Genomic DNA, 26,095 nt, shown 5'->3' with positions numbered 1-26,095 from the left:
ACATTAAAGCGTTTAAGATTCAATCAAGGGCTTGCTGTGAGCGGCACAATATTAAAATAACAGAAAAATCAATTCAATTTTTATTTTGAACATGATTTATCACAAATAGCATTCTAATAGATAACACTGATTATATGGTAGCCAATGTAATTTATATATTCCAAGATCTACGCCTTTGTCAGAGTCATCATTAAGAAATTTGACACATATGCAGGAGAATAATAAATGTCAACTGAAATATATACCAGTTAGATATAAATGGGGTGCTGAAATGCACGATGCTGTCACACGCTATACTTATAAGTAATAATATGCAGTCTAAAGTAGCTTGCGTTTTCAAACAAGAACTCTTTTTACGCTGTCATTTAAAATATCTCCTATATCTGAAGGTCAGGAATAAATGGCACTATTAGCATTAAAAGCTAGTAAAAGAAAAAGTAATTTGTTGTTCATTTAACATAACATGTTATGAAATAGCTTTGTAAAGTATTCATTATTTTTCCCCCATGGAGGCTGAGAAGACAGGACGAAGACGCCTTGGTTCTTAATGGAGGGCTTTGTATCACACTTTTGTTACCATTCAATCTTGACTCAGTGAGATCTTTGCAGGAATTCCGTGGTTTGTGGCAGGGGCAGGTGAACGCTAAGAAATAAAGCTGTCTTTCCCAGTGAGGTCTCTGCCGGCTCTGGCAGGTGGTTGCCTGGGTCCTGGGTCTCATCGGTAGTGCCATTTGGTCCAGGCGTGACCGACAGGACACTGGGGACAAGTGGCAAGACGGTCAGACGCTGAAGATGGAATTTTTTGATGTGACAGATGCAAATTCCCAAGATAGAGAGGAGGGAGGTGCTTGCTGTGTGTCTCGGGAGCAGTGGCTGATAAATCAGGAGCTGAATGCAAATCAGACATGGAACCATCTTGGGGTCCCAGAAACCACCTGGTCATCTCTCACCGGCAACCCCTCCTACCAGCCACAGCTTCTGAACTCCAAAATATTGGAAACCTCTCTTTCCCTTTTTTCTTTTAAAATTGGATACAAAGTTAAAACTCCAAAAAATAGCATGGACAAACACCTCTCTGACCACCGTGTGGAATTAGCAGTGATGAGTTCTTTTGGTCATATTGGCTGTGCATCCTATTGTAACAAAAAATAAATAATAATAATTATGTAATTATAATTATGGAAGTTAATACTAGGGATTCTGAATGTCCATGTTCTGGTATTTTGTAGTGTGTATGCGGTGGGTAGCAGTAACAATGTACATAAATGGTAATTTCTGTATCTAAATGGTGTCTTCCCAACATTTGCTTTTCTTCCCAACAGGGCCCTGGGGAAAATCTACCCCTATTCATGTATTGACCTACCCATATTGATACATATGGACCCTTCATTTCTTTTTTATTGCTAAAAACAGTGTGATGGGTACAAATGTCATGTTAATTTCATTCATATTCTGCTCGTTACCGGCAAAGGTAACTCAAACATTCATTTTTTTAGAAAATTTTTTTAAAGATTTTACTTATTTATTTGACAGACAGAGATCACAAGTCGGCAGAGAGGCAGGCAGAGAGAGAGAGAGAGGAAGGGAAGCAGGCTCCCTGCTGAGCAGAGAGTCCGAATGCGGGGCTCGATCCCAGGACCCTGAGATCATGACCTGAACTGAAGGCAGAGGCTTTAACCCACTGAGCCGCCCAGGCGCCCCATTTATTTTTTTAAATTAAAAAATTTTTTTAAAGATTTTATTTTATTTTATTCATTCCAGAGAGAGAGCGAGAGAGATGGAGAGTGCGAGAGAGCACAGTGGGAGGAGCCGAGGGAGATGGGCGGCCGACTCTGTGCTGAGCGCGGAGCCCATGCGGGGCTCAATCTCCCCTGCCTCTTCCCCAGCTTATGTTGTCTCACTCGCTCTCTCCCTCAAATAAATAAATAAAATCTTAAAAAATAATAATAAAAATAAATAAAGTAAAAATGAGAAGAAAAAATGCCTAGAATTGGCAAACAACTTGGACAATGTACAGAGAAAGACAGACAAAGGCCATTAAACACGGAAAAGATGTTCACCCTCGTTCCTAGGAAAACAAACACAAATTACAGTTTACGGAACAGCACTTCAGTCTACCGAGTTCAAAACTGGTTAGACAATTGCCCGTGCGCGGAAGGGTGCGAAGCGCTCTCCGCTCGGAAGGGGCCGAGTGAAATTACCAGTATTTGGCTTTCTTGGCCTACAAGGCCTGCAAATCGGTCTGGGTCAGCGCCGCGTGGTGTTGGCTGGAGTGTTGGTTGGTATGTTGGCCACAGAGGGCAACTTGCGAATCCCGACCAAAGGAAATCTAGCCTCGACATTTACCGGACCAATTTTTACGATGTAAAAGCATCATAAAAGATAGTAGTTGCATGAATATTCCTAATGCAGAAGTGCTGAAAAACACTTCTAGGTCCATTAGCATAGACACCCGCCCCCACACGTTCCTCGGTGCAAACGATGAAGCTGTAAAAAGAATGAAGAGCCTCTCTCCGTATCATGAGAGAATGATAGCCGGTTTATTGAGAGTGCAAAAAGCAAAGTGAATGGTACCTATTGTGTCCTACCCTTGGTCTGCAATAAAAAATGTGGGGCTGGGACTGGGGCTGGAGCTGACTGTGTGAGATGGCCACATGTGTGTATGTGTTGAATATTTCCGGGAAAACAAACAAACAAACTGGTTGTCTCTGGGGAAAGGAACCATAGACTTGGCAGGTGAGCGCAGACAGCGACATACCTTGTATAAGAATACTCTTCTGGATCTTTTGCGCTCTGGGCTACATGTATGTATTAATTTTTTTTAAGCCCCTCTTACCTCATGCCATGGGCAGGCTTTAATCTAACTAATGATTGCTCTAGGGCGCCTGGGTGGCTCAGGTGTTAAGCCTCTGCCTTTGGCTCAGGTCATGATCCCAGGGTCCTGGTATCAAGTCCCACATCGGGTTCTCTGCTTGGCAGGAAGCCTGCTTTTCCCTCTCCAACTCCCCATGCTTCTGTTCCCTCTCTTGCAGTGTCTTTCTCTGTCAAATAAACAAATAAAATCTTTAATAAATAAATAAATAAATAAATAATGATTGCACTGAGTTAGCTCTGCTGAAGGCTGTTTTGACATAGGGTCACTTCTTCCCCTAACATGTTAAGATTTATTTATTTATTTATTTATTTGACAGACAGAGATCATAAGCAGGCCGAGAGGCAGGTAGAGAGAGAGGGGGAAGCAGGCTCCCTGCTGAGCAGAGAGCCCGATGTGGGGTTCGATCCCAGGACCCTGGGATCATGACCTGAGCTGAAGGCAAAGGCTTTAACCCACTGAGCCACCCAGGCGCCCCTCCCCTAACATGATAAAAGCTGGGTGGGCAACACATGGGAGCAAGGATGACCTTATCAGATAGGAGAGACATTCCTTGTCTAAGGAAACAAAATACTAACAGGCCCCACAATGTGCCCTGAGAGAGAGAGATGGTGGCAGGGGAGGGCTGGTGGCAGATTTCAGGTGTTACCTCTGGTCAAACGTGGCCTCAGTCCCACAAATCGTTTCTGAAATGTGACCCCAGAACACGGAGAATGTCAAATTAACACCTGAACGTCCAACGGAGGGCATTAAAAAATTTATTACAGCTAAGACACAAGAGAGAGGACCACATTTTTTAACAAGGGTAAAGAGATTGTAAAACATCTTCTTGGACCGTCTCACTGCTACAGAAATTGTACCTGTGGAGGAAAATATTTTGAGCATGAGACTCATTGACACATGGAAATGGGACCTCAGGGGAGCAGTTAACCAGTCCCCGGGACTCTGATCCCTCAGACCCAAGGGCTTTTTGACACTGAACAGAGTCCAGATGATTCTCCATAAGCAAAACCCCTCAAAGAATGTCCTCTTCTCCTGTGGCTTCTTAATGAGCTGAGAATGAATCAGCTGAGTCAGGCCAAGGATTTTTTTTTTTCCGCAAAACCAAGAGAGTCTTTGATGCTCTGGTAGGCCTGCACTTGTAGGCCTGACACTGTGTCCCCAAGGATGCCCTACCCTGCCCGCAGGGGACTTTCCCTATAGAGTCAAGATCATGAATGTTCTTCATACACGGCTTCTGGAAACATAAAATGTGGAAGCCACTCTGGAAAGGCAGTCTGGCAGTTCTTCTAGAAGGAAAACCTCAAGTTCTCCTATGACCTAGTGATTCTGCTTCTATATATGCAAAATAAATGAAAATGTATGTCCACACGGAGACTTGGATACAAGCGACAGTATTCATAAAAGCCCCAAAGTGGAAACCACCCAAACATCCGCCAACTGATGAATGGATAAATAAACTGTGGTCCATCTAGATGATCTTATTTGGCAATAAAAAGGAATGACTAAACCAGACTGATACAGGCTGCACACGGAGGAGCCTTGCAGACACTGTGCTGTGAAAGAAGGCAGACTCGAAGGACTGTATCTTATATGATTTCTTGTGTCTGGAATGTCCAGAGCAGGAAAATCTAGAGACAGAAAATAGACTAGGGTTGCCTAGGCCTGCGTAAAGGGATAGGGAAATGAGCGAGTGATGGCTAATGGGTGTGAGGTTTCCTTTTGGGGTAAGGAAATGTTCTACAATTGCGAAGATGATGGTAAACTCAGTGAATATGCTGGAAGTCCCTGAATGGCATGGTTTACATGGGTTGAATTGTATGGTACGGGAATGAGCTCTCAATAAAGATGCTTTAAAAAAAAAAAAAAAAAAAAGACTGGGAAGGGTTGTCACTCCTGAGCAGTGAAGCCTGGTTGGGACTGGATTGGGGCTGGTACCCAGACATGAGATGCAGGGTACACCTGGCCTCTTCCTGCCCTGGTGGTATCTCTGGCTAGAGAATTTGGCTGACCACCCAGCCTTCCTCGGGGCTCGGCTTCAGAATGTAGCTCCTTGATGGGGGACCCCTTATGTGAGGGGCTGACTTTGGTACTTGCAGTATATCAGGTGTGGGCTCTACTGTACTTGAAAAGAGTGACTCCACCCAACCGCCACCTCATGACTCTGAGATCCAGACTATTCTGCAATGCACCCACCACCAGCCCTGACTGATTCTCAGCTCCACGTCTGGGTGTAGACGGGCCCCAAGGCAGGCGGACCAGACTGGCTGTCAGAAGACCTGTGTCCAAGTCTGGGCTGCGCTAATGCTTGTGCTCTGCTCTTGAGTGTACAGAGGAAGGTGACATCTGATCCTTCCAGCAACACTCCGAGGAATCGGGATTAGTATGGCTGACCTCCAGCGCAGTTAAATGATGCAGCTGAGCAAGGTCTTGGTGTGTGTTTTTGAACACATTTTGAGGTCTAGTCGTCTTTCCTCCAGCTTCCTTGTGTGGTCCTAGACAAGCTGCACGACTCTCCGTATCTGGCTTTCCTCATCTTAAAATGAGAGCAGCTGAGAGGAGATACCTAAGTTTCCTTCAGACCTTAACAGCCTGTTATTTTATGATGATCTTCTTGAAGGTGGCCTTCTTCCTTCAGTATTTTAAATACAGTTATATCCTCTTCCGGCCCTGACCAAGTAAGATTCTGTTCCCTTGAAGGAGAAGAGAATGCCCCTGTGAGGGAGATCCTAACCCAGTTTCTATCCTTTTCATACCACAGTCCCCAAACAAACTGGTTTACATTAATAACAGCTCCCCAACTGGAATGAACTTCGAGATTTCCTACAAGTTCTGCCTACGCATTTATCTCATTGTTCAAGGTCAAACAAACAGTCTCACGTTCGCCTATTTCTCAAAACTATGCCTTATAACTTGCTGATGCCTTGCTCCATTGAGTTTGGGTAAGGGAAATGATATTTGATCTTTCAAAGTGAATCAGAAGGCTGCATGAGGAGTTGAGATGAATAGTGGGGTAGGTAATGGCTGGATGGCCAGAAGACTGGCTAGATGGCTCATGGATGAATGGATGGGTAAGCGGTTCAGCAGATGGACAGAAAGGGAGTGACGAACGGCTGGGCAGACTGTCACCCAGATGGGCAGGCGGGTGACTGGATGGATGGATAGATGGGTGGATGGGTGTGTAGCTAGATTGGTAGGTCAATATAGACACTAAGATGTAGGTAGAATAAGAGATACGCACTCAGTCCCATTTTCACCACTTTGCACGGTGATTTGCGAAGCCCCCAGCTTGGTCCGGAAAAGATTTATCACATGGTTGTTCCAGAGGAACTTAACCTTCTGGATTTTTCCAACATTGAGGTCCATATCAATGTCACACGTATGATTTGCATGTGGTTTTAGGGAGCCTCTGAAAGCACAGACATAGAATGTTGTCTCAGCTGGATGTATGAATACATAGGATGATAACAATGGCTGCTGTTGGTTTCTGCAAATACCTTGAACGACTTCATGGGCATCCAGGAGCTGCTAAAACACTAATATATTTGTGAAGCACACATCTGTTAAAAAGGATAGGACTCTAGATTTCTACTGTCTTAATTTGTCCTTAGGGGAAATCAAATATTTGAGGAGGCATATTAACCTTATAATTATACTATAAGACTAATTAATGTAACCTCTTATGTTTAAAGATGTATGGGGCTCAGCAGAGATCTTCTGTTAGGATTTCATTTGGGGCATAGAAAGTTGTCAAAAAGCTTCAACTTAACATGAAAAGTATTATGGAAAAGTTAGTATAAAAAAACACAATATAATTTCACAGCCCACTCATGCATTCATCCAACACATATTTACCAAGCACTTCGTCTGCCCAGCAAAAGCTAGGGGCTGAGGCTACCACCAGAGCAAGAAGGTAGGTACGCTTGTGTAGGGGGGTGGAGAGTACAGATGTTGGGGGTAATTGCCACATAAATGTACCTTACTGGAAGAGAATTTGATACCATAAAACCAAAGTTGGAAAGCCATGACTGACCTTCCAAAAGAAGTTAGCACATATCTGATCTTAAGTAGTGAAGTCCCCCTCTGGGCCTCACTCTTCTCATCTGCAAAATGGGATCACTGGGTCAGATGCCAAGATTTTCCTCCATCTCTCACATTCTAGGATTCAATGGTTCTCTCTAATAGATGGCCAGATTTAGAAAGCATTTTATGCCCAATCTCTTATGAATACTCAATGATGAAAAGTCTGACCATTTCACGTTACTGTCAAACTTACTTGAAAATTTCATATTGTTTTGAGTTTCTGTTACTTCCATACAAAGCAATCCTGATGTACCCACTTGTTTTCTTTTTTCCAGCCAGCGTGACGGATACCCTGTATCTCCAACCTGTCCGAAGACATATAATCAGTTCAATGAACTCATCTTGTTGGGGAAAAAATAAAAAATCATCCTATGGAAGGATTCTCGTTCCTAGCTCTGCATCCCCAGCCTGAAATGTCAATAGTGCTGAGGTAGAGAAACCCTAATCTAGAGCTTTCTCTGAACATTCACACGTACACAGATTAAGTTTATGAAAGAGCATCCAAGCTTCTTTTCCCTTAAAGAGCATGTGCTATGCTATATTCTCTACTGTCTCTGCCCATCCCCTCCCCAGACTGATCTGCCACCCTTCTCTACCCAACCCTGTGTTCTGGAAGGCCACCCCCACCAGGGATCTCACCACTGGCGTTCAGTTGAGTTCAGCTGATAAGAGACTTACACAGGAGATCGGAAGGCAGGAGAAAAGGGAGGGGGGAACCCATCTCTCATGCTCCCCTGCTACCTCCTGGCTCTGGTACCGGATGTCTGGTGGTAACTTCCCCTCTGGGAAGCGTGCCACTCCAGGAGCCCCACAACCACCCGATGCTGGGCTCCTCCGCATCCCTTGATTAATCCTTTAACCCCGACCACACCTCTTAAAGTAGACCTTTCAATAAAGTCTCTTCATTTGAACTATGTCACTGAGTTTTCTCTCCTGTTGGGACCCTGAGTGATACACTTCGTTTGCATTTGTTGTATTGATACATGTTTTTTTGCCCATTTGCCTTTTCGCTTACTAGAGAGGATTTCTCTCTTCAGTACATAGAGCTATCTCCTTGCTTTTAACAGTTCACAGAGTAGCTGGTTGTCTACCAATTGGTGGACATCTAGGTTTCTCCTTGCAAACTTTTGGTGTTAAAAACAATGCTGCAGTGAATATCCTTGAGCACACCTTCTTGGCAAGCGTTGTCCCAAGGTACGTCTGAGAAATGGAATGTCTGGGTTGAAGGAATATGCACAGGAGACGTTACAGACTGCCCACCTGTTGTCCTCTATCATAAGTATTGTGAGGATTACAGGAGATACTACACGGGAAAAGTGCTATATAATTTTTTAAATTTAAAACTCCCTTGAAAAATAATGCTCTTCTATTCAGCCACCATGTATTATTACTTATGACAAATGAATGTTGATGATGTTACTATCTTGTACTTTTTTGGTGAGAAGCTGGGCAAAACAACACAAACACAATGTGTGTATATGTGTGGGTGTGTGTATGCATGCGTGATTGTGCAGGGAGACTAGAATGACAGATGATCATGGCCATGTCTTGACTTAACAGGGATTTTGCCCCACATGACCCTGTTCTTCTGTTGATGGATTCACCCTTCTGGCTTCCGGGGTGGATGAACATCTGACCAGCCTGTGCCAATCACTGCACTTCACTCCATTGATCAGGCTTATTGGTTAAATAATGCCCTTCTATTACAGCTAAGCTGGTTGGAGTTGTTTCTGTCCTGACTAATTAGGCTGGTACACCTTCCAAATTATTTGCAAGAGTTTTTAAATGAGTAAAATGGAAACTTACGAGTAAAGTTACCACTGTCTCCTGTGTTCAGGAAAAAGGTTTGCCCCACGGCACTGGTTTTCCCCTGAAACCGGTCAGCGTAGTGCCCCATTTGGGGGCATCCTCCAGTTGGACAAGGGAAACAGCTACTCTGGTGAAAAAACATAATTTGATTATTAGTGGTGGGCTTTGGCTGACTCAACCTATCAAGTAACTCATCTTCCCATCCATCCTCCTATTTATCTACCCATGTACCCCTCGATCCCCCAACCACCCATTCAACCATCCACCCATCCATTCTTCCACCCCTCCACTGACATCCATGCACTTATCCTCAGAGTCATGCACAGAACTGTATGTATGAAGCCCCGTTGTGTACCCAAACAAGTACCCAGAGAACCTGAAGTATAGTTGGGTAGACAAGCCATCTCCAGGGAGCAATAATGTTCAAGTCTGGAAGGGAAATGCAAGACATCTTCCAGGAGGAGTAAATGGGACCAATAAGTTCTTTCAAAAGAGCAGAGGAAGAGAAGGTCTGTGACCATCTTCACTTTAATGTGAATTATTTAACTGATCCCTTGGTGGCATTCCTCAAACACTAGCTCATTAGTGGGGGCTGGAGGAGGTGGTTTGCTCTGTTCAGATCAGACTAACATTTCAGGCTACAGTGTCACTGGTTTTCTGTTCTTTGCTCTCACCAAATCCACCTTCCATGGTGTGCACGGCTATTTTGCAATTTGGAAAGCACAAAACAAATGCTGGAGGCTGTGTATATTATTATCCACACCCCCATAATAACGAGCAGGACTATGCAATGACTACTCTTGGACCCTGGGGATGGAACATGATGTCCTTTTGACCTTAACCCAAGAACGTTACAGTCAAAATCAACTTTGGAAGGAAAACGTGTACATATAAATATATTTTTATGTTTACTTTTGAGAAAAAATATTTTGAAACTTCAAATTTTTGCATCCCCAAAGTACCAACTGGTTCAGGTAAGAAGCTCAACCTTTCATACTGGTTTGTTGTTGTGGACACTGCAGTGTCACCTTGGTGGTAATCGAACCTGTGCAATGGAGAAATCTGGCAGATTTTTAAAATCTTAAGTAATCAAACTGTAAGTCATCAAATAATGAGACAGAGTGCCACTAAATGAATGTCAATGTGTCTGGTTGCATACACTGAGGACTCGACAACACCCAGTGAATCATGAAGAAATAACCAGACAAGTTCAGACTGTGGTTATTCTATTGAACACTTGGTCTGGAATCCTCACAACTGTCAATGTCTTGGAAGACCAGTGAAAGATGTAGAGCTGTTCTGGATTAAAGGAGCCCAAAAAAGGGGATCTGGCTGGCTCAGCTGGTTGAGCATCTGACTCTTGGTTTTAGCTCAGGGCATAAGCTCAGGGTCGTGAGATCGAGCTCCACGCTGGGCTCTGCGCTGGGCCTGGAGTCTGCTTAAGATTCTCTCTCCCTCTGTTCCCTCCTTGCCTACTCATGCGCTCTCTCTCTCTTTCTCTCAAATAAGAGAGAGAGAGAAAGATTAAAGGAGACTTAAAAAGAGGCAATGCAAGAAAAAGAAGGGAAGAAGCGTAGGGAGGGAGAGAGGCAGGGAAGAGAGGGAGAGAGGAAGAGAGGTAGGGAAGGAGGGAGAATGGAAGGAAGAAAAAGAAAGACAGAGCTCTAGAGGACATCGGATATCTGGAGAAGTCTGAATACGGACAACATATTAGAAAATAGTAGTGTATCAATGCTAAATTTCTTGGACATTGTTCTATAGGAGGGTGATATTGTTCTCAGGAGATGAATGTATTTATGAGTGAAGTCTTCAGTTTGCTTTCACATAATTTAGAAGAAAACTACACATAGGCACGCATTTAAGTGTCAACAGTTGGTGCCTGTAGGTGATGGGTAGAAAGATACTCACGTGTTCTTGTTTCGACTCTTGTGCAGATTGGGAATCTTCCAGAATAAAAAGTTGGCATGGAGGGAAGGCCCAGCAGTCACGCCCCCTCCTGCCCACCCTGCTTCTGGGAGAAGTCTCTGGGAGGCTCCGACGTGCGGTCCCTCCTCCCATCAGTCATGAGGTTACAGCTGTGCTCTCTGCCAAGCCACAGGAACAAAACCCCCATCACCTACAGGGCCACCGACATCCTCCCCCGACTGGTGTGACCTACCTCCTGAAACTCATTGTAGGAGGCACACGGGTAGCCCAGGAAGCCATCGGGATTGAGGATGCTGCTGGAGTAATACTTGTAGCTTCTCAGGTGATTGCAAGCCACAAAGTCTCGGGTTCCTGAGGAAGCAAAGGCCATGGGAGCTCACCGGAGGCATTTCACTTTTAAAGGCTGAACCATTCGGACCGAGCGAGGAATTCCCTCCACAATGCACAGATGGGTGTGAGGGCGCAGTCTGAAAGGTCTATGACTGACCTGTCAGTCAAGGGGGTTGTTTAGTAGGAGGGGTTGACCAGATGTCTCTCCTCTCCCTCCACTGTGTCCGTTTGCTGGGAAGCTGCAGGTGTTGGGGAAGCTGCTACTCAAGGGCCAGCAGGTGTTGGGGAGTGGCCAGTGCTAAGGAGCACATGTGTGCAATCCTGGGGGCTGGGCAAGTAATGTAAAGGAATGATGAGGGCAGCGGGCCATGCAGGGGCAGTGAGAAAAGCTATGCAGAGAGAGAGATAGGGTAATAATTGCTCAATTGCCTTTAAGGGGATCCTACACGGTCCAGTCAGTCGTTTTATGGTAAAGGCCCAGATTACTTGTTCTGATTTTTCACGAGAAGCCAGCATCTTGACTTTTCCGTGAAAATCTTTCCGTGCTCAAATGATAGCCATGCCTTCCCACTTCTAAACAGTCACTGGGAAGGCCGGTCGCATACTGCCGGGGGCTGCCAATCTGCCTGCAGGCTGGGCCTCAGTTCACGAGCTGGACACAGCCGCTTCTGAGGGAAGCAGGCTTCCTTGTGCCTTCGGCCCCAGGCTGAGAACTCCTTCTTTCCTCCTATTCCAGGCACAAGGCAGAAGCAGTGGCCAGTATAATCGCTGTGGCCTCTGGGCACTCTGTCACTGCGTTTTATGTGTCAATTTTTTCTTTAGACCAAAGTCCTCTTGTTTGGAAAATGGGTTTTTCACTTCTCCAGCTACTGGCTGCAAAACTTCCTACGAGGTAATCCCCGGCAACAGCAGAGGTAGCTGGGGGGTCCCTTGGGGATCGGGGCAGGGGGTCTGGCGGCTTCATCCACTACCCAGGGAGAAAGGCACATTCCCTTTGCATCTGGGAAGCAGCGGTAGGATCAGCCCCCCGACCACCTTGGGCTCCATGTGCTACCCACCCCCGTCCTGTCCCCAGTCCAGAAACTTCCTGCAGAAGCTGGTTCCTTGTGCTCCTCTACAAGGCTCATCACCAACAACAGAACCTGCTTCATCCTGAATTGTTTCTTTCATCTGGAACTGCAGCCCTGGGATCCCAGCCCACGGAGCAAGTAGCTTTCACCGTTCCTCTCGGTCACTCGGAGCTGCACGCGATCACACACACTCCCGTGTTCAGGGGCTTCTTCACTCTAACTTGTCTTTTTAATTAAACCTGGGCTCCCATTCTGGCTGGCCTGCTCGGCACTTCTGGGAGGGGGCAGACCTTCCTGTGACTCTGGCAGGGCCTCCCAGGGAGCTCAGCAGCCGCATCCTCCACGGGGTCACTGGTGTGGAGCCCGGAGGGGGTTAAAGCTCCTGTTGCTTTAGCAACCTTGCTCTTTAACATCAACATACAGAATATAAAAATGCCACCAAAGGTCACTGAGCCTTGTATAAAGGACTGCACTGGGTGCTTGCTTTGGGCCACACCCCGGGTCTGGGGGGCCCTTGACACAGTCCCTGGCTTCAGGGAACTCCCAGCTCGGACAAATAAATCCTAAAATGAAATGATCACAGACTCAAAGCCTCCACTCTCAGGGAAGGACAGTGAAGCCGATTTCAGGGCTGGGCCACAGGAATAGCCGAAGGTGAGAACAAGGGCGGTGAACACAGATGATGCTTTAGCTCACCTCCTATTAGAGGCACTCAGATGAACACAGGTCACACAAGGCTCATCCCCTAGAGCCCAGGCCTCGTTCTCCCAGCATGCTCTCCCCAAACCCGCAGAGCACGTCCCCCGACTTTGTCTTGCCACCAGCTCAGCTCTTTTCTGTACCTGGAACCCGGGCACAGTAAATGGCAAGAAAGTCTAAGGCCCTCAGATCTTTGCTTACACCAAAGCAAGCAGTCCTTTAAGAAACAGGCATGGAGGACAGAAGGCCAAGGCCGGAGCTGGGTCTTTGCCGGTGAACTGGTCCCCTCCTGCCTCGGCATCTGGCCAAGGGGAAGATGGGGCCATATGGCGCAAGAGGTCGGGGCTCTGCAGCCAGAAGTTGGGCTTAAATCTAGGGGACCCTTGGGCAAGTTTTATACCTGTACTGACCCCATTTCCTTGTCTGTAAAATGGGACTGATCAGAGTAAAGACCTCAGGACATGGCCATGGAAATGCCCGGCACCGAGCACACCCTGTTTCTCCCCAAGTGGATGGCAGCTGTCTTGCTTCTCTACTTACATACCTTCCCACAGGCCGTCTATGTCAACAATGGTCGAAAGACTGTTTTTCTGACACCCGGGCATTTGCTTTCCTCCATTTGGATAGAAGTCCAGATGGCCCACCTTTTGGCTCATTCCAAAACCTGAAATATTAGAAGCAGAGGGGAGCAGGGAGGTGAGCGGCCCCAACGTTAGGGTGTGGCCACAGACAGTGTTGGCTCCTTCCAGCCACAGCGAGAACCTTCTTGGCCAATTCTCTCCTCGGCCTAGCCATGCTGTCTGTGACTCTGCAGAAAGTGCTCAGAAATGGGCATTTGGCAAGAAAAGAAGGGAGGAGAGCACACAGGAAGAGAGAAGTGGGGGAAGCTGGGCTCCGGGCGTGCCTGCACACAGGTGTATTTGTATGTATGTGTGTGTCTGTCTGTCTGTCTGTCTTGGGGAGACCCTAAGCAGTACCGTCAGGCCCTGATACCACTATGTACCAGGAGCTGCATATCAGGGCTGGTGCAGCTTTTCTTCCTGTAATTCATTTAATAATTTTGACTTTGATGTTCTTTTGTTCTACTGAGATCATATTCCATTAGATCGCTATATTGAGAGCCCAGAGCAATGGTAGGAGTTTTGGTTTTTGAGGCATTCAGACCTGGGATCACAGCCTATTCTACTTATAGACTTCACTGTCATGTTCGGCAATTACTTGACCTTGTGAAGCCTTTGTTCCCTTGGCGATGAAATTGTAATAGTAATACCTACGTTTTAGGTTTGTTCTGATTAATGAGCTAATGTGTACACAATACTCAAAGAAGCATATGGTAAGTATTCAATGAGTGATATAATTTTCATTAAAAAATACTTTCATTGGCAGTTTTCATGAGTGGTTGTACAAGAAAATCATGAAAAAAGAACATTTCTTTAGAAGAACCAGATAAAAGGATATATATCATCTCCAAAAAAACAAATGATAACCATAGCTTTGACAAAAGAAGTTAAAAAAAAATTCAAAAATTAACATTTGCATTTTGCAAATACAGGTCAAACATCAAGAAGAAATTTAACTGTCCCTCTGGATATTGGTAGATCAGAAAGGACTAAAGTTTTGAAGACTGGTGAGGCCCTTCCAGGCTGTAGAAGTGTTTCAGGCTCACCTGGGTTGGCAGGCCGATCCCACGGGCGCTGTCCTGACTGTCTATCTGGGGCTGGGGCCCGAGGTCTTCCTGTGGTTGGCCTTTTTGAATATCACCCTGGAGGTATGCATGTGGGGTACACCTGGACCCACTCCATCTGTCTCAGCTGGTCACCAGGAGGTGCAGGGAGGAACTCACCTAGGAAGGGGATGATCGGAGCAGAATCCGTATGGATCACATCCACAAACATGGCATCAGACGGGTCCAGCCGAACCTCCTCAGGCGTGCCCTGGAAGCATGGCTGTGCGGGGTCCAGTCCTGAAATCGGGGAGCGGGGTAGTCAGACCGCATTCTAACACAATACAGGCTCTAAACCGTCTACCCACAAAATCTATGGGGATTCCTGGGCCAGGAGTCCCAGAGCCCAGCAGCCGTGATTTGGGGAATTGAGTCTGTAGCTCCTAGTCTGCTTAGGAGAGAGGACTTGAGACAGAAAGGCTAAAAGTGGGGTCACTGACTGTCAACGAACATCCAGAAGTCCCCAGTGCCTGACTCCGAGCACGATCTAGGGGGTCCCCTTGCCCCCTCATGTCCTTTGTCCTTTTTACCCTCACCCGTTCCTATGTGGCCACAGCTCTCCAAGACTGCAAGCTCCCTGGCCTCTCCCGGCTCCACCCAATCCCCAGTCCCCAGTCCCCACACTGTCCTCTGTGGCTGCTTCTGCGTTCCCCAGCCTGCTGTTCACTTCCCCACATCCTCCCCTAATCAATCTGTTCTCTCCAAGACTGGGCTCAAACACCACCCCCTCAGGGAAAACTTAGCCTCTCCTTTCTCAGTGCATGCCACCCACAGGGTATAGGGTTATTTTGTGTTTAATTAATTTCACTCTGAATTTACTTGCCTACTTAACTGTCTGCCTCCTGGACCAGACTGTGGGTCTCCCGAAACGGGCTGTGGCTGATTCGTCTTTGAAGAGACGCAGAGGGTGGAACCCACAGGGCACCAGGGACTCAGGGACCTGTATTTAGCCCTGGTTTTCTGCTCAAGGTCAAACACCTGTCCCTTCTGACCCTCAGTTTCCTTGTCTGGAAGGTGGAATAACAACCACTCTCTTCTTACAGGGCTATGGTAAAACCCCCATGAAAAGATGAAAGAGAAAGGACTTTGCAAACGGAAAGCTTCTACAGTAACATGAACTATAATGCCCCCACCCCTCACCCGACCCCAGCACAGGGCCCTGAGCAAAGGAGACACCCATTTCAGGGTGCATTGAACTGTTTGCCAAAGCCACGTGCTGATTCGCCTGCACAAAATGAATAGTTGTCTGTGTCTGCCTCGTGTGCGCTCATTTTGCCAAGTGACTCATTCATTTATTCAGCATTTACTGAGCACTTCCCATGGAGCAGGTTTCAGGTGACCACTTCTCACTCTCTGCCTGTGCGTGGCCCAGCGTTCGTATTTGTGGAACTGACGCACTAATTTTAAAAAATCAGTTGTTGTTGTTAATATTGTTATTATTATTATTATTATATTACTCTTGCAACAATAACCCTGAAGTTTTAAATTCTCAGTCAAGTATTCCCTAATGAAATCATGGACAGGGACTTTTGGAGTCTGGCGGGGGCAGCCCCTACAGCCTGCTCCCGCTGGGCCTGCCAGGGCGCTCTGCCCCGGCTCCCGCGGGCGCCGCGCTCCCCTCTCGCCCACTCCGCCCCCACCGTACCCCCGGCCCCCACCCCTGGCCCCCACCCCCGTCCCCCACCGCCCCCTCCCGAACCCGGTCGGGGCCGCGCGCCGCGCACCTGTGATCCTGCCCGCGTGGCCGCCCAGCCTCCTGCCCGCCTCGGCCGCCGCGTGCGCGCCCAGGCTGTGGCCGATGAGGTGCACGTTCTCGGGGCTGTAGCCCAGCACCGTCTGCGGACGGATGGCGCGTCAGGTCCCGCCCGAGGGCGGGGATGCGCGCACGAGCGGGGCGCGGGGCGCGGGCTGCAAATTCCGGAGGGGACACCTCTAGCACGCCGGCAGGGACTGCACGACCTGACCCCAAAGTCTGCATGTCCCGCGGGCCGGCTCGTGCGCGGGGCAACAGTGCTGACCAGCGGCCACGGAGTCAACTGCAGGCGACCCGGGCGGGGACCAGACGTGGGCTGCCTGCTGCCACCCACACCCCCGCCGCTGCGGGGCCACCTCCCCTGGACCCTGGAGGGGGTCGGGTCTGTCGGGGAAAGGGCGGGTCGTGGGCCCGGCTCTGGGATTCTCCAGAATAGACCTTCCAGAAGGCTGTAAGGGGCCTTCCCGCCTGGGCTGTTCTGAGAATGAAGCCTGATCTGGTGTCCCAGCGTGCTCTGGAATTCCCAGAAAAGCCTACAGGGAAGGCTTTCTTCCAGAAGGAGAAACTGAGGCTCAAAGAGTTTAGTTCGCCTCCAGCCCCATAAGTAGGAGTCTTCAGGACAATCCAGGAGGGAGAAAAGGGACACCTGCACCTTAGAAAAGGTCCTGCTTGGGCTTTTAAGCCCAGCCCCCAGCCCCAGGGGTCTTTAGGCTGCCTCTTAGGGGGAAGGTGGTGTTCGGGGGAGAGGGGGCCCTCTCTCCCCGCTCCCCACAGGATGTGGCCCAGGCAGGGTTTTACCGATAGACTTTGTATGAAGAAAGCTATCTCTGCTCCCACCACGCGAATGTTGTGGACAGCTTGGGTATATTTGGTCTTTGCCCCTCGTTTCCAGTCCACAGAGATGCAGTTTACCTTCTCCACTTTAAACATATTCTGGGGACGACAAGCAAGAGGGAGAGACCGATTTACCAACAACGACAAACTGTACACTCCAGAGATAGGCATCCACACCCGTCAAGCACAGAGCTGTGCCAGAGCTCTAATATTTCCTTGCACATGTCCAAACTTCTGCCACGTCACTATTGATTGGGTGTGTTTATCCCCACTTAACAGATGTGGAAACTGAGGCCCGGAATGGATTAAATGACTTGTCTAAGGTCTCACAGATACTTAGTGTCACAGCCAGATCAAAAAGATCACTTCCTACATCAGGGGTTAGACTATTACAGTAGGGCCACATCCACTGCTTTTACCAATAAAGTTTTATTGGAATGAGCCATGCCCATTTGTTTACTTAACTGTTTACCTCTGTTTCTGAGCTGAAGCAGAGTTGAGTTGAAACACTATGACCCGAATTGAACACAAATGGTAAAATGTCTGCTACCTGGTTCTCTACAGGAAAAGTTCATGGACCCCTATCGTAGATAGTCCAAGCCCTGGGTAGTGCAGCTGTTATGTACCCAACAGTACTCTGGGTGTTCTAGCCTGACCCCGGCTCCTGATTTGGGCAGTGCAGATATAGAACATTCTTAACAGCGAAGAATGTTCTATTGGATAGCAAAGCTCTATACGCAGATTCAAGTTGCTTTCCTGTCTGGGACTTTCTGACTGGACCCTGGTTCCTTTCAGCCTCGAGAGGAGCTGATTGGCCAGAAGTTGTTGTGTTGGGAGAACTTGACAATGGATACCCGGGGAACCCGGGCTTTCCTTGGTGGTTTTTGCAAAGGAGGGTTCTTTCCCTATTTCCTTTCCCAACTTCAGGAACGCTGGGGCTGTGGGGATTGCATCTGGGTGCTGATCTCCGTCTGGAGTGGCTAGGTGCAGGATGGTGGGGGGCCCCTACCTTGCACATGTTCAACAGCCAGTTCTCTTCCCCCTTGTCTATGAAGCCGTGGATGATAAAGCGTGTCTTGCGGTCCAGTTGGAAGTTGGAAGCCTCGACAGTGGCTAGATCAGTGGCCGTGATCAGCTGGTTTAATAACAAAAAAAGTGCTAAGCAAATGTCTGAAGAAGGATCACAAAGTAAAAACAGCACCGTGGCCATGTCCAAGCGGACTCCCAGCTGGGAGCAGGGCATTGGTCCCCTAGAACCCCACAGTGGGCGACCTCATGGACCTATAGATAGACACCAGCTCTCTGAACTCTCTCAGGGAGAGCGGGGAGCTACTTGGATCCTGAGCATGTCCCTCCTGGTCACTTCTGACCACCTGTAGGAAGCCTGTCCTGCTTCCACCTAACAGGCCTTCTGGGAACTGAAGGGTGCCCCAGGGGTCCCTACCTTTTGTCTTTTGTGGCTATGTATTACCTCTTTCCATCTGTCCTCTAGCTCCTCGAGAAGGATTTACTGTTCCCCACTCTACTCCACTGAGGGCTTCTCTCCCTCCCCAGCCTGGTGTAGGAAAAAGACAGACCCTCTCCGGGAATGCCAGGCCTGGGCTTCTCGAACATAAAAGCCACACATACTTCCCCGGGAGCAGGCTGCTGCTGGGAACCTTCTGCAGGTCTGTGCACGAGTGTGTGTGGATATTAGTTTCTGGGTTGGGCGTCCATAGATTTTATTATTTATGCATAGTGGTCTGTAATCCTGAGAGCTAAGTTGGCTCTAGGTCTACCAATGGTGAGGAAGCCTCATCTGGAACATTCCAAGGCTGTGCATTTTTTTCTTTGGACAACCACGTGAAGGCTCCAGTGGAGGCAACCCAGTACACCCACCACGCAGTGTTTCCACGCCCACTCTTACTTGGAAGTTGTTCGGATTTTCATTTGTGTACAGGAGAAAGCGGGTGTCAATGTCCTTGGGATCCCAGGGAAATAACTTTAAAGGCCGCTGAAGGGTCCCGCACCATGGCTTTTCATCGGGAAAGCAGCCAAGATGTCCATAACAGATCTCCTTTCCTGGGGCAGGAAGAGCAACAAACAGGGCTCTTGTGAGGTTCTGGAAAGAAGCCCTGTGTTCTCAGCTACACAAGAGGATTCTTCAGGGTGAACCCAGGGCTGGCTCTGGCCAACGCTGGTCTTCACCTTTGCTGGCCATTGTTCCCCAAACTTCCGTGGTGATGGGAATCACCTGGGGACTGGGAGTGACTATACCTGTCGTGTCTACACAATCACAGACCCTCCCTCAGAGACTCTGATGCCCCTCACTCCCTAGGATGGGGTGTGGGAATAGCATGTTTAATGCTATGTATCCCTTATCCTCTGGCCAGTCAGTGAATCACTGAGAATTCCTGGGGCCCTTCCGCCTTAAAACTATTTCAGGAAAACTACCTTAAAACTACCTTAAAACTACCCAGGAAACTCCCAGATGGTCTTGGACTTCTGTTCATCAAACATCAGGTAATTATCCCAAGTGTGAAATCTGTGGCTCGGTGCTTCCTGATTCCCCTTGACTTCTGCATTATAACCACCACCAGCCAAAGCCAGCTGTAGGCATGTGTGGGCATTGGTTCTATTCATATAGCTCCATGTCATCCTTTTACACACACTTTTGCCCCCAATTATGCTCTGCTATTTCAGATTATAATTCACCTTAAAAGGTGAATTTTCTAAGAACGGGGATGATTTCTTGCTGCATCACACGGTGTGTAGTAGGGCTCCAACCCGCACAACTGATGAGGGCTTAACCGTAAATGCTGGTCCTTTCTGTGCCTACAAGATGCGCATTTCCACTAGCAATTGTCACAGGGGGCGGGAGAGAGGGGGACATAATCAAATCCGGAGGATTGCAGTGGGTCTCTGTCTTAGGCTTCCTCAGCTCCTAAACTGGTGGGGCCAAATGTTGGTCGACAATTCAAAACTGGTGATGGTTAATACTTGTTTGCTGGGCTTCAGAGACCATGCTAGCAATTTAGCAGTATTATCCCACTAAAGACTCAAAACAGCCCCATGAGTAAGGAATTTGTATTATTGCTCCCATTTTACAGATGAGGAAACCAAGGCACAGGGGGAGGGGCAGTGGTGGAGCCCGGATCCGAACCTGCGAAGTTTAATTGGGAATAAAGCTAGGTGTTGAGGAGATCAGGTTCAAACCCTGCCCTGAGAGAGAGGAAATCCAACAGGGAAGGAGGGACTAAAATAAAATAGCTCTTGCTTCAGGTGCCAAATGCAGGGGCTCGGGGGCCTGGTTAGGACACCTGGACTGTTGGGGGAAAGTGGGGAAGTGTTGGAGGGCGTCGAGCTGGTGAATGGTGGCGGCCCTGCTTCATGAAGGAGTTTTGTGGAATCTCGTGTAGGGGGCTCAGAGGAGGGAAAGCCTGGGAGAGGCAGGGGTGTGGAGTGGGGCAGTGCAGGGGCAGGGCACCTGGGGCGGTCAGAGGCAGTCTAACCTCTGACAATAGTGGAAATTAAGGCAAAAGTGAGGAGATGGGGGTAGGAGGTGACGTCTGAGCCTGGTTTGGAAAAAGTGAGTTTGAGGCATGGTGGGGGGTCCTAGAGCTCAGGAGGGTGGAAGGCCAGAGGCTAGGCAAGGGGGAAGCCCCAAAGCAGAGAAAGAAAGGGAGGGACTTTGGGGGGCTGCCCAGGTTTGGGGCAGGAGGTGGCAGCAGGCCAGCAAAGGGGACCAGAGGGCCCAGAAAGACCTGAGATGCATCCGCACCCATCCCAGACTCTGCTGTCGGGAGCCAGGTCTCGTTACAGGGCTGGGATGGGTAGGAAGACCCGGAGCGGCTAGAGACAAGCCAGGGACACCAGGGGGAGGAGTCTAGGTGCAGAAGGAAGGCCCAGTTAGGGACCGGAGGAGACCATGTCTGCAGTTGTGGGAAGCACTCTCCAGCAGGGTCTGGGGGGCCCAGCCAGGCAGGGAGGGGTTCTGCGTGATGGGAGGAAGTGAGGGAGAGAGGGAGAGAGCCCCCAGAGGGCACCTGTGAGGTAGACCTCTGTGAGGTGGGGTGATGGGCAGTAGGCAGTCTGGAGGTCCCAGGGGGCTGTGGCGGCAAGGGAGGTTACTTCTGTTTGAGGACAAGTAGACCTTGGCTTCTGTATCTGAATCTGGACAGAGGCCAGGTGCTGGGGAGACAGAGACCCTGTGAGGGAAAGGAGTGGGGGCCGTGGGCGGGAGCGTGGGCTCACTTGGCAGGCCTGTCCCACCATGTCAGCTCTGTGACATTAGTCTGCAGACACGCGCTTGGCTACTGGACGGACTGAGGATGTGGGGGGCCTGCCCAGACCGCCTCCCCCTCCCCTTGCCCCAACAGCTGCCACCTCTCCCACCTCCCTCACCGCCCCAGAGCCTCTGCAGGAGGAACAGGACAGAGCAGGAGGATTACCCGGGATTATATGTGACAAGAACATTGCCACAGAGGCAACCCTCCTTGAATGATAGCAGTTCGGGTTTTCTTGAAATAATGTAATGCTGTTGTTCTTGGTGGCGGTAATCCCGATGATAGTGTCTCCGGCGGCCTCACCCAAAGGCCAACCCAGACACCGTCCCTTGTCCCCTGAGGGACGGTAACAGCATCCTCACCTCTGACTGTGGCCAGCAGGAGAAGGCCGATGGTCCAGGAAGGCAGCATCTACGTGGAGGAAAACAGACACACAGACACCCCTGGGCACAGGAACGAGGCTGGCGGTTGCTCAGCCCAGAGAGGGCAGGAGGCCCGGGAGCACAGGGTGTGTGGAACCGAAGTCCAGTGCCTGGGCCCTCTGGGGCTTCCCCTGGGGCTCCCCCTGGGGCTCCCCCTGGGCGTCCCCTGAGTCTGAGGCCTCACATGGCATTGGGTGGCCCTGCTCTGAGGGCCCCGGTTTCTGGGTCTCCCCCCCCACAGTGACTCCCCTCGCCTTCTGGGCCGCGTCCCTCGGGCAGCCCCAGCCCCCCCAGGATCCGGGCTGTGACTTACTGGGCAACACCAGGGCGTCGTCTCCCAGCCCGGCCAATTGGCTGTGGCTTTTATACGCAGGCCTCCCCTTTGGACTCCCAAGATGGGCGGAAGGGAGGGCTCCATAGGGCTGTGCACCTGCGTGCTTGGAACGTAGGTTATCAGGAACACATGACACAGACACACAGCGACACATTCGGCCAGCTCCCAGCTCGGCAGTACGACCCAGATGCTCAAAAGAGGAAAACGAACAGGCTCCACTCCGGCTTTGTTTGGAAACAAACAGGGTCTATTTTAAGACCCTTTCTGAGCTGTACCTTGACCTAGAGATAAGAAGGTCACTTCCTTTCAAGGCTGAGAGGAGGGCCTGGGTGAACAGCCAGGTGCCGCCCTGCCATTTTTCTTCAAATTGACGTATAGTTTAGATATACCACAGTGCATAGATCTTGAGTTTAAAGTACAGCGTAATGAGCCTTGACAGCTGTGTACTCCTCTGCTAACGTCCCAGGTCAACATAAAAGATGTTTCCAGCAGCCAGATGTTTCTCTCATGATCTTTTTTTCCCCCATCATGATCTTTTAGCATCAAGCCCACACCTGTGCTTTGATTTTTATAACCATGGATTAGTTCACTCTGTTCTAGACTTGCTTATAAATGGAATTATACTGTGTGTGTGCCCTACGTCTTGCTTCTTTCCCACAACCTGTTTTTGAGACCCAGCCATGTTGTTACATGTGTGAGGTAATTGGCTAGTCACTGTAACGGGTTACTTTATTACTTTTAATTACTTTTTATTAGCTTTCTGTTACCGTGTCATATTAATTTATTTTTGCGTGAATATATCACAGTTGGGTTATCCATTCTTTCATTGGTGGACTTATGGGTTCTTTCTAGTGTGGGACTATGTGGAACGATGTTGCTAGGAACGTTCTAGTCTGGATCCGGTTTTTAGGTAGACACATACAGTCATTTCTCTCAGGCTTATACCCAGAAGTAGAACCGCCCGGTCCTGTGGCGTGTCTATACTTAGCTCTAGAAGATGCTGCCAGACGCTCTCCTGAAGTGACTGTTGCTCACAGAATGCCATAGGCAGTTGGGTGAGAGTTCTAATTATTCCATGTTCCAGTCCTGCCCTTGGACCAATCCCAGAAACACTGACGTTGCCAGCCATTTCCTGAGGGTGTTGAGTGTAGAAAATGGCTTCTTTTTGGGGGGGGGTGACACTCCCTTCTGAGAACTCAATGGTGAGCTGAGGGAAGCTAAGGACTGAACTTCCGTATCTTGAGTAGGCTTCAGAGAAGTTTCTGGAAAGGGTAAAGTGATGATGAAGCCTGACAGGGATGCCTGTGCCTCAGAGTGACCCCAAAGCCTAACGTTGCCCCTGGCGGTATCCAGCAGTGGAGAGAGGAGGTGAGGTCCAAGGCTGATGAAGGACCCCAGTGAGGAGCCTGGAGTGACATTAGGCTGGATGGAAGCCCGAGACCCACCCCTGTGGTTACCCATTACTCTTGAGAACACCTGAACCTCTTACCAGGATCCTTCAGGCACCTGGACCTTGCTCCCCTTTCCTTCCTTACCTTAAGAGTTGCCCACTGAGCTCCGCACACGTCAGTCATGCACCATCTCTCTTGAAAGTGTCCATCTCTGGGTCTTCGCCTTCTCTGTTTCTTCCTGAAACACATGACCCTCTCTCTTTAACCTCGGGGCTCCCCTTCAATGTCATACCCTCAAAGATGTCTTCTTCGATGTCCAAAGCAGAACCAGACCTTTCTGGACCTCTATCACTGTCCTTATTTTTTCTTTCATAGAACAAATCCCAGTTGGTAATTTTATTTCCATGATTATTTGTTTAGATCTTGCCTTGATGGCAGGGTCAAGTTCTCTATAGGCATTTCTGTCTCTAGAGCCTAGCACGGTATCTGGTAGATTTGGGGTAATCAACAAACATTTGCTGGATGAAAGAAAGGGACATTGGAAGCTGATGACTCATTGGGTTGTTGAGCTGGATAACTTCCAGATCTTTCCTGCCGTTTCCTCCCTGCTCTGTGCCCTGCTCCATGGACTCCCTCCTTAGGCTACATGACTTTGGCCTTCCAGTTGGCTTGAGCCAACTGGAGGCACTATAGGGAGATCAGAGGGTAAGAGGAGAGGTTAGAGTATTTCTTCCTAGGCTCCCTCCCTTCTGTGCCATTGGTTGGACAATATTGGCACTTATTTCTCAATTTAGGGACATTGTCTCTGCACCAAGCTGCCCTCAAAGGAGGGCTGGGCACCGCTTCCACAGTCACCAGTGGCCGAGGGCTGACCCTGCTGGGTGCTCCCATGCATCCCAGAGCCTGACTGGTCTCCTTGGGAGGGTGGCCCAAGACAGAACAAGGCAGCCCCCCTCTCCTCTCTGCAGGCCTGAGGTCCTGAGGTCTAACGTTCTGCCAGCCGTCTGTCCTGGGAAGGCAGGGAAGGTCAACACCTGTGGGAAGGGATGTTTATTATTCACATGTTGGCAGGCACCAGGGTCAGAGCCTGGAGGAGCCCTCCAGCTGCTACGGCAGCTGCCCAGGGAAGGGGACGGCTGGGCTCTCCTCCTACCCGCTAAGGTCTGTTGAAAACGGTCTGCTTCTCTCCTTCAGCACCTCTTCTGTCTGTCCCCTCCCCTCACTCCCCCTGCTCTGGTCCTGCAGCAGCTGGCTGGTCTCACCTCTCTCTAGACCAATGCATCTCCCCTCCAGGTCTCCTTCCAGCCTCCTTCCAGCTTCGATCCTGGGCGGGGGGGCTCCTTGTTGCCCTCAGGGGTGTGTTTGGTGTGTTCTGTCCCTCACTCAGGCTCCTTGGTGTGTGGCTACAAGTACTGGATGCTCTTCCAGCCTTGAGGGCACAACAGTGAACGGAACAGGCTACTTCCCTGCTCTCAGGGATGGCCGGCCCCCTGGGGCCCCAGCATGGATCCCCTGCAAGTAAATACACAAGTACAAACGATCAAAGGCGCTAAGAAGAAGAAAAAGCACACCAAGGAACTTGTACATCAATTGTATAATTTGGGCTGTATGCAAAGGGAGTAACTTGGGGATATCCGGTGGACAGGGGTCAGAATTTAACAGACCCTGAGGTCGGATATGTGAGGTTGTGGGTTGAACTGTGTCTCTCACCAAAAGATATATTGGGGGTCCTAATCCCCAAGACCTCAGAATATGATCTTATTTGGAAATAGGATCTTGACAGGGATACATGAGGGAATTAGGGTGAGTCCTAATCCAATAGGACTGCTCTCCCTACAAAAAGGGGATATCTGGACAGAAAGACGCGGACACACAGGAAGAGCGCTGTGTGAACACACAGACATTGGGGCACAGTTTCTGCCAGCCAGGAAGCACGCAGAGTGCCAGCAACTGCCCGAAGGAGGGAAGCATGAGCAGACTGTCTCTGCACAGCCCTTCCGAGGAACCGAGCCGGCACCACCTTGGTTGCCCCTGTAGCCTCCAGAACCGGGAGAGAATGAGTTTCTGTTGTTGAACCGTGCGGTCCGTGGTACCCGTGAGGCAGTCCGCGCAGACTACTGTGGCCACCACGGGGGCCTCTGCCCAGCATGGCTCCGGCTGCTGCCCAGAGCGCCTTCCCACCCTGCACGTGCTTAGACGGGAGGGCTCAAGGTTCTGGAATGGACCTGCCTGTGCCCTCTTCTGAGCTCCTGCACCCATGGCTGCCCTGTCAGGGATGGCTCTGTCGTCCCCCCACTCCCAGAGACGCCCGGGTCCACCCAGGGCGTCCTCTCAGGGCGCAGACGCCTTTCCCCTCCAGGTCTTCCTTCCAGGGAACAGACTCTGCTCTCAAAGCCTGGGACCTGCGTGTCTCTCCACTTTCAGACCCAAATCATACTCAGACCTGAGTAAATAAATACGTGGGTGTCCCCCTCGCTAAAGAGTCTCACAACCCCTGCGACATTCCTTTAACCTCCTTTCATGGCACATCAACTCAGGAAACCAAGGTCTTGCTGCAAATGACTACAACAGGGAAAGCTTTGTC

General features: G+C 49.4%; 1 protein-coding gene across 2 annotated transcripts; it reads right to left on the bottom strand.

The window, feature by feature from the left end:
- Positions 1-269: 269 nt before the first annotated feature.
- LOC309859529 (pancreatic lipase-related protein 2-like) lies at positions 270-22,321 on the bottom strand. Of its 2 annotated transcripts, none has more exons than XM_082720261.1 (13): positions 22,100-22,321; positions 21,727-21,775; positions 19,006-19,160; positions 18,109-18,234; positions 17,064-17,198; positions 16,237-16,348; positions 14,633-14,752; positions 13,334-13,453; positions 10,923-11,041; positions 8,762-8,891; positions 7,149-7,260; positions 6,114-6,281; positions 270-757 (listed from the first exon to the last, which is right to left on the bottom strand). In XM_082720261.1, exons 1-13 carry the CDS (start codon positions 22,202-22,204, stop codon positions 592-594), a joined length of 1,617 nt encoding a protein of 538 aa, XP_082576387.1. In that variant the 5' UTR covers positions 22,205-22,321; the 3' UTR covers positions 270-591. The 2 variants fall into 2 exon arrangements, with proteins under 2 accessions (XP_082576387.1, XP_082576388.1); XM_082720262.1 differs by lacking the exon at positions 270-757 and adding an exon at positions 3,615-3,732 and having other exon boundaries at positions 22,100-22,317.
- Positions 22,322-26,095: the final 3,774 nt, after the last annotated feature.

The sequence above is a fragment of the Mustela nivalis genome, assembly GCF_964662115.1.
Source record: "Mustela nivalis genome assembly, chromosome: 2".
NCBI lineage: Eukaryota > Metazoa > Chordata > Mammalia > Carnivora > Mustelidae > Mustela > Mustela nivalis.
The sequence above is the reverse complement of the archived record's forward strand: the minus strand, read 5'-3'. Positions and strand labels throughout refer to the sequence as shown.